At 43.8% G+C, this 17577-nt stretch overlaps 1 protein-coding gene across 1 annotated transcript in view; it reads right to left on the reverse strand.

Annotated features, from left to right (window-relative positions):
• The window catches only part of LOC139263941 (adenylate cyclase type 1-like), a 513151-nt gene that overhangs the window by 63819 nt on the left and 431755 nt on the right, over positions 1-17577 (reverse strand). The window contains exon 16 of the mRNA XM_070880028.1: positions 108-254. Within this exon, the coding sequence (XP_070736129.1) occupies positions 108-254 (147 nt within the window). The remainder of the gene's footprint in view (positions 1-107; positions 255-17577) is intronic.

Raw genomic sequence — 17577 nt, forward strand, 5'->3', positions numbered from 1 at the left:
AAGAAAGATGTAAACACATTTAAAAGAATTATAAAATAAGAGTTTTGTTCAGTCATTTTTTTAAAGACTTCTATCATTTCGTATGGTTAATATTGAATTAAACATACCTCATCAAAGTCAGCTATTATTTCATTCAAGAGGCGCAAACACTCAACTCCCATGTTATTACCATCAAGTTCAATATAAAAGTCATTAAAATTGGGAATTGAGGCAAACATCACACCCACTTGTGAATATGACTGGTAGTAGAGGTCCTGTAATGAACAACACAGAGGGTTAGGGTTAGGGTTAGGGTTAACATAGAGGTTAAGTGGAACATTGGTGAAAACGTATAGTTAGGAAGGAGGGAATAACATACTTGACCCCTCCTAGACACAGCTTAGACCAAAAACACATTATGACTGTCATGGAGAGGAATTTTTTCTGAGAGTCTTAAATATTCACAGAAGAACTCCACTGCGTGCAATTACTGCCCTGTTACTTTTTTCTGTAGTGCTTAAACAATTCAAGCTGTAGAAAGCTGAATGCGTTGACGATGCTGTTTCTTATGTGATTAATTAATTAAGAAGTAATTACATTGGTACAACAAGGTGATTTTGCTCATGTCATTCCTTCTCTCACCGCTAGGTAAATTGCCAAGCTAGGGAGACAATATGGATATTCATTGGCAGGAGCACTGTGGTTACTGCATTGCTCCACTAGAGGTACTCAGAGTTACAGTAATTCTTCAGATAACAGCATGAAATATTAAGGGGGAAAAATTCGGAGTATTTGCACCTCCTGCAGCGCTCCCAGGGCGCAAATCATTTTTCACCTGGGCACGGCACTGCTGACTACTCCCGCAAAATCCCACGGGTTTTTAGCGCCCCGCTCCGCTGCACCGGCGATGACAACGTCATCACCGTGCGCAGTGACCCATTTTCGCCCCGGAGTGAAAATTTGTTGCCGCCCCCTAAAGCTGAGCAGGATGATGCCAGCGACAGCTTCAGGGGGCGTGGATCAGGCTGTAGGCCACTACAGAGTGAAATTTAAAGGGGAGGTGGAGATTTCAGAATAAGAAAATGGCCGACTTACCGGTTATGGCCGCCGCCTTTTTGGATCGCGGGATCCGTGCCGTGATCTTGTAGCCTGGCACTCCGCTTGTGTGCCGAACTGCTGCCACGACATCCCGCTCCCTGGTGGTCCAGGTAGGGACCCGTTTCTCCCCCACAGAGTCGCAAGCTTGGTCCTCCCCTTTAATGAAGAGGAAGGCCCTGTCTACGCAGTAGCGCTACAGGAACAACCGCCCCTCACAATATCCTTCCGCCCCGCTTGCGCCTCACAGAGCAAGTGGAGTGCGATATTTTGCACTCCACTCGTTCTCGGGGGTGGTAACCTGAATATAAGTCGTGGGGTGGGACTTACGCGCTATGCAATCTTGCCACCTAAATATTCAAGTATTTCTTCATCTGGGATGAAACAACTCTGAACATATATTATTTCTTCCACTGTAATAGTACAGGCCTGGTCTCAACAATTATTAACCATTCCATACTGTACTGTTGAAGAATGAAAATGTTACACACCTGTTCAAAAAAGGGGGAGAGGGATCAGCATAGTCAGGCCAGTCAGCCTAATGGCGGTGGTGGGGAAACTTTCAGGGACAACAATCCATGACAAAATTAATTGTCACTTGGAAAAATATGGATTAATAAATGACAGCCAGCATGGATTTATTAAAGGAAAATTGTGTTGGTCTAACTTCATTGAGTTCTTTGATGAAGTAACAAAGAGGGTTGATGCAGGTACTGCGGTTGATGTGTATGTGGACTTACAAAAGGCGTTTGATAAAGTACCATAAATAGACTTATCAACAAGATTGAAGCCATGAGGGACAATGCCACCATGGATGTGAAATTGCCTTAAGTCAGAAAGCAGAGAGTAGTGCTGAATGGTTGTTTTTCAGAATGGAGGAAAGTATACAGTGGTGTCCCTCGGGGTCTGTATCAGGACGACTATTCTTTTTGATGTATATCGGCCCAGAAATCTCAGCCTCCCCGGGTCCATACTGAGTGTGTACAGACCCGGGAAAGCATCGCAAAAACCAGTTTTCAGCGTACAATGCACATGCGTTGAAAACCAGCTTTTCCGATCATCCATACCTCGGGAGCGAGAACATTCGCATAGGCAAGATTGCGGTATTTACCCATATCTTGGCCAGCAAATGTTCTGAAAACTCTTTTACAGGCATAAGAGTTTTAAAATACACAAAAACATTTTAAAATAAAGTTATAAAAACACACTTTATGGTTAAACACCCTCCCCACTACGGTAAATTTATTTTAAACCATAATTTAAAAATCTTTAAAAAAAATCGGAAAAATATATATTTTTTAAGACATAAATAACTTTAATTTAAATTAATGTTAAATATGTGGTGTAGTTTTTCTATTTTTTATTATTGTTTTGGGTGTTTGGGAGGGTTTTTCAATCATAATAATGGGAACTTCAACTTACGGAGTTCCCATTATTATGAATGAGAAAATACTTTACCTGGATTGGCTGCCCAGAGCCATGTGACTGCAGCTCCAGCTCTGCAGACGTCCTGACGTGCACGCGCTGCGACACACAGTGAGAGGAGGCCTCAGGACCGGGAACTCTTGTGCGCACAGCAGGTTCTGGTAAGTGCGCATCTTTTTTCCCTTTTTTAGCCGATCGCCCGTGGGAAGCAGCCGACCGGGATTTCTAGGCCATTAATTACCTGAACTTGGTTATACAGGACATAATTTCAGTTTGCAGATGACACCAACATTGGATATGTAGTGAACAGTGAGGAGGTTAGTAACAAACTTCAGTTAGACATCAATAGACTGTTAAAATGGGCAGACACATGGCAGATGCAATTTAATGCAGAGTAGTGAGAGGTAATGCATTTTGATAGGAAGCTGAGGAGAAAAGAAAAAGAAAAACTTTCACGATCTCAGGATTTCCCAAGCACTTTACAGCCAATGAAGTACTCATGCGATCCCTCATATCAAGGATGACCAAATCCACGCACAGGCATCTTCAACCCTTTACAAACAGCAATGTGATAATGATCAGATAATCTGTTTATTTATTGATGCTGATTGAGGGATAGATATTGGCTAGGACACCAGGGATAACTCCCCTGCTCTTCTGCGAAATAGTGCAATGGGATCTTTTACGTCCACCTAAGAGATCGTTGGTTTAACACCTCATCTGAAAAACGGCATCTCCGGAATTTTAACACCAAAAAACAAATGGGTTTGGGTCAGGTGGGAGGTTAAAGTAGTAGAAATCTGAATCCCGACCCGAACACGCCACCCACCCGCCCACTTCCAATTTTAAAGGCGGTGAGACAGGGGATGGGTTGCCAATCTGCTCCCAGGAGGCGGGTTGAATCATAAAATGGTTGCAGCACGGAAGGCGGCCATTTGGCCCGTCGAGCCCATGCCGACTCTGCAAGAGCACTTCAGCTAATTCCACCCACCTGCCCTTTCCCCATAGCCCTGTAATTTTTTTTTCTTTCAGGAGGGAGCTTTCCTCTTCATCTAATCCTTTCTGTCCCTGTCCTAGGAGTGTTTGATATGATAGTGTAGAGATAGTACTTTAAATATTATAATGAGACTGCGTGCCCCATTTGGAAGCACCATTTTAAATTTAACTCCGGGCGGCCGGGTTTCCCAGGCTTCAGGGAACCAGGCAACTGAGGGAAGGTGAGGACTGCCGGATCCAGGAGGTTAAGTGTCTTTCCACTTACTTGCTGGATCCAGCGTCCCTACCTCACCAATCCCCTGAAATTTGGACACCCCCCCCCAATCTTTTTGATCTCCCTCCGACCTCCCTTCCAAGATCTCCGATCCCGCCCTGACCACCACCTCCAGTCTTTGATCCCTGGCCCCCAATCCCCCACCCCTCTGGCCTCCAATCACTGACCTTCCGACATCCCCCCTTGCAATCTCGGGCCTTTCCAAACCAAGCCCCTGACCACTCATCCCACTCTTCGATCCCCAGCCTTTGACAAACCCCCACCTCCCGCCCAGCCTTCCTACCCCCTCCCCGATCTCTGATCCTGCCACAGCCCAATCCCAGCCTTCCGACCCCCACCCCCAATCAGAGCCTCCGGTCTCTCCCTCCCTCCTCTCTGCTACCCAGTTGTGGCGGGGTGCCGCAGGCCTACTTGCCCGACATACAGCCAGCTTGTCAATCTGGCTGACTGCAGGTGAAACAGAAACAAAATGCTAATCAGGACCGGTCATTAAATTCGGCATTTTTTTTGTCTCCCTACCTGCCTCTAATTTTACATCTTGCCCTTTCCTCGAATGAAATAGATTAGGGAGGTCCAGGGGTCACAAATGTAAGTTGTATAAGACCAGATCTAGGTTAGATGTGAGGAGGTGGTTCTTTTCCCAGAGAACGGTTGACCTCTGGAACAGGCTGACGGCGATTTGCTAAATTCCTTCAAGGGAGAGCTGGACCTGTTTCTGGCTGGAGCGGAGATCATCTTTTAAAAAAACATGGATATTGGATAGCCTTATAAGGGCCAGAGTGATCTCCTGCATTAGCTTTTGAGCGATAAGGGAATGGCGAACGGGCAGGGAAGTGGAACTGAGTCCATGATCAGATCAGCCAAGATCTTATTAAATGGTGGAGCAGGCTCGAGGTGCCAAATGGCCTACTCCTGCTCCTATTTGTTATGTTCTTATGTTCTTTTAATCATCTGCGGGGGTGGGGGTGGGGGGCCGGAGAGGAATTTCACAGATTTTTTGTCCCTAATTGGCCTGGGTTTTTATCTGTTTCTTTGCCATTCTCAGGAGATCAGAGTTTTGCATGGGATGGAGAATGTATATATTGTGATGCACAAGGTATCACAATTGTGTGGGATGGGCTGTATGGACCAGAGGGTCTTTTCCTGTCCATCATTGTTCTTATGTTCATCTCAATCGTTCTATAGAATAAATAAGTAGAAACTGTTTTCTGTGGCAGAAGGGTTGTTAACCAGAGGACACAGATTTAAGGTAACTGGCAAGAAAAAAGAGGGGAGATGAGTAAAATTTATTTTACGCAGTGAGTTGTTATGATCTTGAATGCACCGCCTGAAAGGTTGCTGGAACCAGATTCCATAATACCTTTAAGAAGGGAATTGGATAAACGCTTGAAGGAGAAAATATTGTAGGACTATGGGGAGAGGACAGCTGTGTGGGATTAATTCAATAGCTCTTTCAAAGAGCCAGCACAGGCACAATGGGCCCTCAATGACATTTTATCCATAATTCCTTGCAAAAAGAAAGCAGAGCTATTCAGGGGAGTAGAAAATACAAATGCGACTTTCCAGTAAAACTATGCTGCTGCCATCTTTAAATTGAGAGTTTACCATTAATACTATTCCTTGCATTTGTCGCATTTATCAGTAATACAAAACAAATATCTATTTTTGTGTGCTTTTCTGAAGCAAAGTAAGTCCAAATAGATGTAATTATTTCTAGGATAATTGGCCAATATTACTGGTAAGACCTGTATAGAAAGGTAAAGCTCACCATCTGGACAGCAGGAGATTTTTTTCATGTGAAGATAAGCTTTTCAGGAGGGATGGGATACATTCAAACTTCTTGGGAGCTGAAAGACGGGCTCAGAATGTTGAGGGAACAATTGGGAATGAATTGGAACTGGGGTTGTTCTTGTTATATCTGAGTGTAAGTCCTTAAGGACAAAAATTGCAAATAAACTTATTGCTAATTATAAGGTCTCAGTTGGATTAAACCATGAGAATCATTTTTATAAAGGAAAGGGGAACATAGAAACAGGACTATGCCATTCAACCATTTGAGCCTGTTCTGCCATTTAGTTGGATCATGACTAATTTGTACCTCAACTCCATTTACCCGCCTTTATTCCATGTCCCTTGATACCCTTGCCTAATAAATTGTTTTCGAACGCAGCCTTGAAAGCTCCAATTGTCCCAGAATCCACAGCCTTTTGGGGGACAGAATTCGAGATTTCCACTACCCTTCATGTGAAAAGTGCTTCCTGATTTCACTCCTTAAATGGCCTAGCTCTAATTTTACAATTAGATCCCTTTCCTGGATACCGCCACCAGAGGAAATAGCTCCTCTATATCTACTCTATTAAATCCCTTTATCATTTTAAACACCTCAAGGGGGGTTCACAAGCAGAAAGTTAACAAACTCTTAAAATGCTTCTATGTCAATTCCAGGAGTATAAGAATCGCAATGCGGCTATTGAAGATTTAGATATTATTGGTGTCTCTGAAACATGGTTAGATGTAAATTGGGGAATTGAATTTCCATTAAAGGTTTATAAAGGATATGAAAAGGATAGCATGGTACAAAGATATGTTTATCTCTATTTATTAAAGATGATTTAATTGTTCCTAAGAGAAATTATATTAGTCTGCTGGGAGGAACTAAAGCAATTTGGGTGCAGCTGGATCAAGCAGTTGATTCTAAATTGATCACTGGTACTGACTATGGGCCTCCAGGTTAGAGGGCCAACCAGGACAAGGCACTTTGTGTGACAATTAAAAGGAATACAGAATTAGGTAGTGTATGTAATGGGCATTTTAACTCCGTTATCCCGTGGACCGCCACTTGAGGGGTCAGGACTGCAATGCTTTTTTCTCACACCATGTTGGAGAGAATACTATCAAATTCATTTCTTAGTCTTAATCTTTAGCAGCAATCCAGAGACGATATCAGACCTCTGTGTGAGGGAACACCTGGGTAATAGCAATCGCAACATTATCAGATGAAGCTGATTAGCCAAGTTACGGGGAAAGATAAATGGGCTTTTAGAACCAAACTTACTGACATGGAAAACAACTCCAGAGAATAGAAATAGGTATAAGGGTCAGTGAGGATAACAACATCTACTATAGATTGGCCAAAATAGCACTGGACAAAGGAATTGTGTGGCAATAGTAGGAAGGCCTTTAGTTACGTTAGGAGTCTGAGCAAGAGTAAAGACCACAAAGGACCTTTAAGAGGCTTTGTTGGACAATCTTTAGGTAGAGTCTCTGGAAATAGCAGTGGTGGTGAATAGATACGTTGCTCTGGTTTCACTACTGAAGATGATGCAGAGTTGCTGGAGCTGATAGACAGACGGACAGATAAAATTTAATCAGTTGAAGCTGATGCAAAATTAGTCCTTGCTAGGATTGAGAATCTTGCGACAGATCAGGCTGATGACCTTGACACAAGTGTGATTAAGGAAATGGGATTGTAGCATATCAACTGTGGGCTCACAGTTACCAGTTTTTGCAATCTGAGAATGTTCTCATGGACTTCACAGAGGTCCATGTTGTTATGTATGCAATACTATGTAACCAGCATCCTACCACCAACAGAGGGCATATCTATTGGAGTCCCAAGGGATCCCAGCATCCCTTGGGAGCACTCTATATAAGCAGGCCTCCCATGCTGTACCAACACTCTGGAGTTAGAATAAAGAGACTAAGGTCACATTTACTCATGTCTACAGTACTCAGTCACATTGCTTTATTCAAGACATAACAACTGGCGACAAGATAACGAACCATGCAGAGAATGCAGAGAACTGTTGGTATCCTGGAGAAATTCTCAGAAGGGGACGATTCGTGGAGCGACTCGACCAATAGTTCATGGCCAACGAGCTGGAAGGGAGTGTGAACGCTGCAAATGAAGGGCGATCCTCCTCACCATCTGTGGGGCAACAACCTATGGCTTCATGAATCTTCTTGCTCCGGTGAAACTGACAACCAAATCGTATGAAGAACTGTGTACGCTGGATCGGGAGCACCGAAATCCAAAGGTGAGCATTCTGATGGCAAGGTATCGATTTTACACATCAACAGTCTGAAAGCCAGGAAGTGGCGAGCTACGTCACCAAACTAAAGTGCCTTGCAGGACATTGCGAATTCGATGGGTTCCTGGAGCAAATGCTATGAGACTTTTTTGTGCTTGGCATTGACCATGAGGTTATCCTTCGCAAACTATTGACTGTTGAAACATCGAACCTGAACAAAGCCTGAACAATAGCCCAGGCATTTATGTCCACTAGTGATAACACCAAACAAATTTCATAGCATAAAGATGTTTTGGTATGTACTGTACACAAAGTAATGTCGTTTTCAGGCAGGAATGCATATGGCAGAACGTACACGCCTGCAGCTGCACGATCTCAGATGCCTGAGTCTGACATCAAGCGTTAATGCGAGGCAATTGACACCTTGTTGGCGCTGCGGAGGTGATCACCGAGCCCATCAAGGCCGCTTCAAACACTATGCATGCAAAGGCTGTGGAACAATGGGACACCTCCAGCGAATGTGCAGACGAGCTGCAAACCACCACGTTGCAGAGAAAGACCGATCCATGGCGGATCAAACTGAACTAGAGACTCAAACCGAACTAGAAACTCAAACCAAGGAGGCAGAAGTGTACGGGGTACACACCTTCATCATGAAATGTCCACCGATCATGTTAAAAGTTGAACTGAACAGAATTCCAGTATCCCGTACACGGGTGCGAGTCAGTCTATCATGAGCAAAGAGGCCTTCATCAGGCTGTGGTGCAACAAGGCACACAGGCCCAAGCTGAGCCCTATTCATACCAAGCTGAGAACTTACACTAAAGAGCTGATCCCTGTAATTGGCAATGCAGCAGTAAAATTCTCCTATGATGGAGCAGTACACGAACTACCACTATGGATTGTACCAGGAGATGGCCCCACACTGTTCGGCAGAAACTAGCTAGGGAAAATCCACTTGAACTGGGACGACATCTGAGCGCTTTCGTCCGTCGATTGATTGGCACTCAAATTTAAGATGGATTATATTCTGGTAGGTGGGGATACTTATTAATAGTTGCAGTTGTTTAGTCATTAGTGGAATCAAACATGGATCCATGTTAGGATTGTGGGTCTTCTCTATCCTTAACCAGGAAGTATTTGGATGAAGGCATCAGTAGAATCATAGAATCATAGGATGGTTACAGCACAGAAGGATGCGATTTGGCCCATCGAACCTTTGCCGGCTCTCTGCAAGTACACTGCAGCTAGTCCCAGTTCCCCGCCCTTTCCCTGTAACCCTGCAATATTTTCTCCTTCAGGTACTTAGCCAATTCCCTTTTGAAAGCCACGATTGAGTCTGCCTCCACTACCCTTTCAGGCAGTGCATTCCAGATCCTAACCGCTCGCTGCATAAAAAAGTTTTTCCTCATGTCGCCTTTGGTTCTTTTGCCAATCACGTTAAATCTGTGCCCTCTGGTTCTCGACCCTTCTGCTAATGGGAAAGTTTATCTCTATCTACTCTGTCAAGATCCATCATGATTTTGAACACCTTCTCTCAACCTTCTCTGTTCTAAGGAGAACAACCACAGCTTCTCTACTCTATCCACGTAACTGAAGTCTTTCGACCTTGGAATCATCCTCGTGAATCTTTTCTGCACCCTCTCTAGGCCTTCACAAATGCATGGCTCAAAGAGTGGTCTGGGAGGAAGTGGCATCAGTTCATGGGACACTGACACTAGTACTGGGAAAAGAGGGAGCTGTTGCATGGGACGGGCTCCACTTAAATCAGGCTAGAACCAGGTGTACCAAATAATGAGGGCAGTAGTCAGGGTTTTAAACTAATGAAGAGGTTTTGGGAGGATTCAGGAAAGGGCAAATTTAAAAACAGCAAGAGAAATGTCAACACTCAAGAGCAGAGTAGAGTTTTGGGTAAAAAATAAGCAGAGTGAGTCAGGAAGGGACAAAGAGAGTAACAAAGATAATAAGGCATCAGTGACTAAAGTGACATCAGGGAAGAATAAAAATACATCAAAGCTGAAGGCACTATATCTGAATGTGCGAAGCATTCACAACAAAATAGTTGAATTAATAGCGCAGATAGAAATGAATAGGTTTGATCTAACAGCCATTATGGAGACGTGGTTGCAAAGTGGCCAAGGTTGGGAACTAAATATTTCAGGATACTTAACTTTTAGAAAAATAGGCAAAATGGAAAAGGATGAGGGGTAGCCCTGATAACAAAGGATGGGATCAAGACAGTAGAGAGAAAGGATCTTAGCTCTGAAAATCAAGAAGTAGAATCAATTTGGGTAGAGCTAAGAAACAGCAAGGGGCAGAAAATATTGGAGGGAGTTGTTTATAGGCCCAAAAGGATAGTTGTAATGTAGGGCAGGGTATAAGTCAGGAAATTAGAAATGTATGTAATAAGGGTAATACAGTAATCATGGTGACAGATTAGTAAAAGGGGAAGTGCAACGAGACCTGGGTGTCATGGTATATCAGTCATTGAAGGTAGGCATTCAGGTACAGCAGGCAGTAAAGAAAACAAATGGCATGCTGGCCTTCAGAGCGAGGGGATTTGAGTATAGGAGCAGGGAGGTCTTACTGCAGTTGTACAGGGCCTTGGTGAGACCACACCTTTAGTATTGTATGCAGTTTTGGTCTCCTAATCTGAGGAAGGACATCCTTGCTATTGAGGGAGTGCAGCGAAGGTTCACCAGACTGATTCTCGGGATGGCAAGACTGACATATGAAGAAAGACTGGATTGACTAGGCTTATATTCACTGGAATTTCGAAGAATGAGAGGGGATCTCACAGAAACATGTAAAATTCTGACAGGATTGGACAGGTTAGGTGCAGGAAGAATGTTCCCAATGTTGGGGAAGTCTAGAACCAGGGGTCACAGTCTAAGGATAAGGGTAAGCCAGTTAGGACCGAGATGAGGAGAAACTTCGTCACTCACAGAATTGTGAACTTGTGGAATCTCTATCACAGAAAGTTGTTGAGGCTAGTTTGTTAGATATATTCAAAAGGGAGTTAGATGTGACCCTTAAGGTTAAAGGTGTATAGAGAGAAAGCAGGAATGGGGTACTGAAGTTGCATGATCAGTCATGATCATATTGAATGGTGGTGCAGGCTCGAAGGGCTGAATGGCCTACTCCTGCAACTATTTTCTATATTTCTATGTTTCTATGGGGGATTTTAATCTACATGTGGACTGGGTAAATCAAATATGCAGTAATACTGTAGAGGACAAATTCATGGAATGTATACAAGATAGTTTTCTAGATCAGTAAGTTGAGAAACCATCTAGGCAACAGGTTACTTTAGATCTAATATTGTGCAATGAAAAAAGGTTAATTAATAAGCTTGCAGTAAAGGATCATTTAGGGAAGAGTGACCATAATAAGATAGAATTATATATTGAATTGAAAATGATTTAAGAACATAAGGAATAAGAGTAAGAGTAGGCCATTTGGCGGCTCGAGCCTGCTCCACCATTCAATAAGATCATGGCTGATCTGATCATTGACTCAGCTCCACTTCCCTGCCTGCTCCCCATAACCCTTTAATCCATTATTGCTCAAAAATCTATCTCCACCTTAAATATATTCAATGACCAACCCTCCACAGCTCTCCAGGGCAGAGAATTACATTGATTTACAATCCTCTGAGAGAAGAAATTTCTCCTCAGCTCAGTTTTAAATGGGTGGCCCCTTATTCTAAGACTATATTCCCTAGTTTTAATTTCCCCTATGAGTGGAAGTAGCCTCTCTGCATCCACCTTGTCGGGTCCCCTCATTATCTTATAATTTTCAATAAGATTACCTCTCATTCTTCTTAAGACCCTAGGATATAAGGCATCAGGTCCAGGGGACGTGTCCACCTTTAGTCCCATTATTTTACCTAGTATTACTTCATGTTGGAATCAATTATTAAAGATGAAATAACATCGCATTTAGAAAGCAGTGACAGGATCGGTCCAAGTCAACATGGATTTATGAAAGGGAAATCATGCTTGACAAATCTTCCATAATTTTTTGAGGATGTAACTAGTAGAGTGGACAAGGAAGAACCAGTGGATGTGATGTATTTGGACTTTCAAAAGGCTTTTGACAAGGTCCCACACAAGAGATTGGTGTGTAAAATTAAAGCACATTGTATTGGGGGTTAAGTACTGACGTGGATAGAGAACTGGCTGGCAGACAGGAAGCAGAGAGTCGGGATAAACGGGTCCTTTTCAGAATGGCAGGCAGTGACTAGTGGGGTGCCGCTGGGCTCAGTGCTGGGACCTCAGCTATTTATAACATACATTAATGATTTGGATAAAGAAATGGAGTGTAATATCTCTAAGTTTACAGATGACACTAAACTGGGTGGCGTTGTGAGCTGTGAGCTAAGAGGCTGCAGGGTGACTTGGACATAGAAACATAGAAAATAGGTGCAGGAGTAGGCCATTCGGCCCTTCTAGCCTACACCACCATTCAATGAGTTCGTGGCTGAACATGCAACTTCAGTACCCCATTCCTGCTTTCTCGCCATACCCCTTGATCCCCCTAGTAGTAAGGACTTCATCTAATTCCTTTTTGAATATATTTAGTGAATTGGCCTCAACAAGTTTCTGTGGGAAAGAATTCCACAGGTTCACCACTTTCTGGGTGAAGAAGTTCCTCCTCATCTCAGTCCTAAATGGCTTACCCCTTATCCTTAGACTGTGACCCCTGGTTCTGGACTTCCCCAACATTGGGAACATTCTTTCTGCATCTAACCTGTCTAACCCCATCAGAATTTTAAATGTTTCCATGAGGTCCCCTCTCATTCTTCTGAACTCCAGTGAATACAAGCCCAGTTGATCCAGTCTTTCTTGATAGGTCAGTCCCGCCATCCCGGGAATCAGTCTGGTGAACCTTCGCTGCACTCCCTCAATAGCAAGAATGTCCTTCCTCAGGTTAGGAGACCAAAACTGTACACAATACTCCAAGTGTGGCCTCACCAAGGCCCTGTACAACTGTAGCAACACCTCCCTGCCCCTATACTCAAATCCCCTCGCTATGAAGGCCAACATGCCATTTGCTTTCATAACCGCCTGCTGTACCTGCATGCCAACCTTCAATGGCTGATGTACCATGACACCCAGGTCTCGTTGCACCTCCCCTTTTCCTAATCTGTCATCATTCAGATAATAGTCTGTCTGTCTGTATTTACCACCAAAGTGGATAACCTCACATTTATCCACATTATACTTCATCTGCCATGCATTTGCCCACTCACCTAACCTATCCAAGTCGCTCTGCAGCCTCATAGCATCCTCCTCGTAGCTCACACTGCCACCCAACTTAGTGTCATCCGCAAATTTGGAGATACTACATTTAATCCCCTCGTTTAAATCATTAATGTACAGTGTAAACAGCTGGGGCCCCAGCACAGAACCTTGCGGTACCCCACTAGTCACTGCCTGCCATTCTGAAAAGTACCCATTTACTCCTACTCTTTGCTTCCTGTCTGACAACCAGTTCTCAATCCATGTCAGCACATTACCCCCAATCCCATGTGCTTTAACTTTGCACATTAATCTCTTGTGTGGGACCTAGTCGAAAGTCTTCTGAAAGTCCAAATATACCACATCAACTGGTTCTCCCTTGTCCACTCCACTGGAAACATCCTCAAAAAATTCCAGAAGATTTGTCAAGCATGATTTCCCTTTCACAAATCCATGCTGACTTGGACCTAGCATGTCACCTCTTTCCAAATGCGCTGCTATGACATCCTTAATAATTGATTCCATCATTTTACCCACTACCGATGTCAGGCTGACCGGTCTATAATTCCCTGTTTTCTCTCTCCCTCCTTTTTTAAAAAGTGGGGTTACATTGGCTACCCTCCACTCAATAGGAATTGATCCAGAGTCAATGGAATGTTGGAAAATGACTGTCAATGCATCCGCTATTTCCAAGGCCACCTCCTTAAGTACTCTGGGATGCAGTCCATCAGGCCCTGGGGATTTATCGGCCTTCAATCCCATCAATTTCCCCAACACAATTTCCCGACTAATAAGGATTTCCCTCAGTTCCTCATCCTTACTAGACCCTCTGACCCCTTTTATATCCGGAAGGTTGTTTGTGTCCTCCTTAGTGAATACCGAACCAAAGTACTTGTTCAATTGGTCTGCCATTTCTTTGTTCCCCGTTATGACCTCCCCTGATTCTGACTGCAGGGGACCTACGTTTGTCTTTACTAACCTTTTTCTCTTTACATATCTATAGAAACTTTTGCAATCTATCTTAATGTTCCCTACAAGCTTCTTCTCGTACTCCATTTTCCCTGCCCTAATCAAACCCTTTGTCCTCCTCTGCTGAGTTCTAAATTTCTCCCAGTCCCCGGGTTCGCTGCTATTTCTGGCCAATTTGTATGCCAGTTCCTTGGCTTTAATACTATCCCTGATTTCCCTTGATAGCCATGGTTGAGCCACCTTCCCTTTTTTATTTTTATGCCAGACAGTAATGTACAATTATTGTAGTTCATCCATGTGGTCTCTAAATGTCTGCCATTGCCCATCCACAGTCTATCCGAGCCAATTCATGCCTCATACCTTCAAAGTTACCCTTCTTTAAGTTCTGGACCATGGTCTCTGAATTAACTGTTTCATTCCCCATCCTAATGCAGAATTCCACCATATTATGGTCACTCTTCCCCAAGGGGCCTCGCACAACGAGATTGCTAACTAATCCTCTCTCATTACACAACACACAGTCTAAGATGGCCTCCCCCCTAGTTGGTTCCTCGACATATCGGTCTAGAAAACCATCCCTTATGCACTCCAGGAAATCCTCCTCCACCGTATTGCTTCCAGTTTGGTTAGCCCAATCTATGTGCATATTAAAGTCACCCATTATAACTGCTGCACCCTTATTGCATGCACCCCTAATTTCCTGTTTGATGCCCTCCCCAACATCACTACTACTGTTTGGACGTCTGTACACAACTCCCACTAACGTTTTTTGCCCTTTGGTGTTCTGCAGCTCTACCCATATAGATTCCACATCATCCAAGCTAATGTCCTTCCTAACTATTGCATTAATCTCCTCTTTAACCAGTAATGCTACCCCACCTCCTTTTCCTTTTATTCTATCCTTCCTGAATGCTGAATACCTCTGGATGTTGAGTTCCCAGCCCTGATCATCCTGGAGCCACGTCTCTGTAATCACATCATATTTGTTAACATCTATTTGCACAGTTAATTCATCCACCTTATTACGGATTACTCCTTGCATTAAGACACAAAGCCTTCAGGCTTGTTTTTTTAACACCCTTTGTTCTTTTAGAATTTTGCTGTACAGTGGCCCTTTTTGTTCTTTGCCTTGTGTTTCTCTGCCCTCCACTTTTCCTCATCTCCTTTCTGTCTTTTGCTTTTGTCTCCTTTTTGTTTCCCTCTGTCTCCCTGCATTGGTTCCCATCCCCCTGCCATATTAGTTTAACTCCTCCCCAACAGCACTAGCAAACACTCCCCCTGGGACATTGGTTCCGGTCCTGCCCAGGTGCAGACCGTCCGGTTTGTACTGGTCCCACCTCCCCCAGAACCGGTTCCAATGCCCCAGGAATTTGAATCCCTCCCTGCTGCACCACTGCTCAAGCCACGTATTCATCTGCGCTATCCTGCGATTCCTACTCTGACTAGCACGTGGCACTGGTAGCAATCCCGAGATTACTACTTTTGAGGTCCTACTTTTTAATTTAGCTCCTAGCTCCTTAAATTCGTTTCGTAGGACCTCATCCCTTTTTTTACCTATGTCGTTGGTACCAATGTGCACCATGACAACTGGCTGTTCTCCCTCCCTTTTTAGAATGTCCTGCACCCGCTCCGAGACATCATTGACCCTTGCACCAGGGAGGCAACATACCATCCTGGACAGGTTAGGTGAGTGGGCAAATGCATGGCAGGTGCAGCATAATGTGGATAAATGTGAGGTTATCCACTTTGGGGGCAAAAACACGAAGGCAGAATATTATCTGAATGGCGGCAGATTAGGAAAAGGAGAGGTGCAACGAGACTTGGGTGTCATGGTACATCAGTCATTGAAAGTTGGCATGCAGGTACAGCAGGTGGTGAAGAAGGCAAATGGTGTGTTGGCCTTCATAGCTAGGGGTTTTGAGTATAGTCTTACTGCAGTTGTGCAGGGCCTTGGTGAGGCCTCACCTGGAATATTGTGTTCAGTTTTGGTCTCCTAATCTGAGGAAGGACGTTCTTGCTATTGAGGGAGTGCAGCGAAGGTTCACCAGTCCGCTTACCGAGATGACTAATCTGACATATGAAGAAAGATTGGATCGACTAGGCTTATATTCACTGGAATTTAGAAGAATGAGAGGGGATCTCATAGAAACATGTACAATTCTGACGGGATTGGACAGGTTAGATGCAAGAAGAATGTTCCCAATGTTGGGGAAGTCCAGTACCAGGTGACACAGTCTAAGGATAAGGGGTGAGCCATTTAGGACTGAGATGAGGAGAAACTTCTTCACTCAGAGTTGTTAACCTGTGGAGTTCCCTACCGCAGAGAGTTGTTGATGCCAGTTCATTGGATATATTCAAGAGGGAGTTAGATATGGCTCTTACGGCAAAAGGGATCAAGGGGTATGGAGAGAAAGCAGGAAAGGGGTACTGAGGTGAATGATCAGCCATGATCTTATTGAATGGTGGTGCAGGCCCGAAGGGCCGAATGGCCCACTTCTGCACCTATTTTCTATGTTTCTGAACTCCAATGTGTATAGGCCCAACCTACTCAACCTATCCTCATAAGTCAACCCCCCCATCTCCGGAATCAACCGAGTGAACCTTCTCTGAACAGCCTCCAATGCAAGTATATCCTTCCTTAATTACAGAGATTTAAAACTGCACGCAGTATTCCAGGTGCGGCCTCACCAATACCTTGTATTGTTATAGCAGGACCTCTCTGCTGTTATACTCTATCCCCCTTGCAATAAAGGCCAACATGCCATTTGCCTTCCTGAGTCCTTGCTATAACTTTTGTGTTTCATGCACAAGGACCCCCCGCTCCCTCTGTACTGCAGCACTTTGCAATTTTTCTCCATTTAAATTATAATTTACTTTTCTATTATTTCTGCCAAAGTGGATAACCTCACATTTTCCCACATTATATTCCATCTGCCAAATTTTTGCCCACTCACTTAGCCTATCTATATCCCTTTGCAGATTTTTTGTGTCCTCCTCACAATTTGCTCTCTCATTCATCTTTGTATCATCAGCAAACTTGGTTACATTACATTCGGTCCCTTCATCCAAGTCATTAATATAGATTGTAAATAGTTGACGACCCGGCACCGATCCCTGCGGCACCCCAGCAGTCACTGTTTGCCAACTGGAAAATTATCCATTTATCCCGACTCTCTGTTTTCTATTACGTAACCAATCCTCTATCCATGTTAATATATTACCCACAACCCCATGCATGAGCTTTTATCTTGTGCGGTAACCTCTTATGTGGCACCTTATCAAATGCCTTCTGGAAATCCAAATACACCACATCCCCTTACCCACCTTGCTTGTTACATCCTCAAAGAACTCCAGTAAATTTGTCAAACATGATTTCCCTTTCATAAAACCATGCTGATTCTGCTTGATTGAATCATGCTTTTCTAAATGTCCTGCTATTGCTTCCTTAATAATGGACTCCAGCATTTTCCCAATGTCAGATGTTAAACTAACTGGTCTATAGTTTCCAGCTTTTTGTCTGCCTCATTTTTTAAATAGGGGCATTATATTTGTGGTTTTCCAATCT

This window comes from Pristiophorus japonicus, chromosome 5 (assembly GCF_044704955.1).
Source record: "Pristiophorus japonicus isolate sPriJap1 chromosome 5, sPriJap1.hap1, whole genome shotgun sequence".
Taxonomy (NCBI): Eukaryota; Metazoa; Chordata; class Chondrichthyes; family Pristiophoridae; genus Pristiophorus; species Pristiophorus japonicus.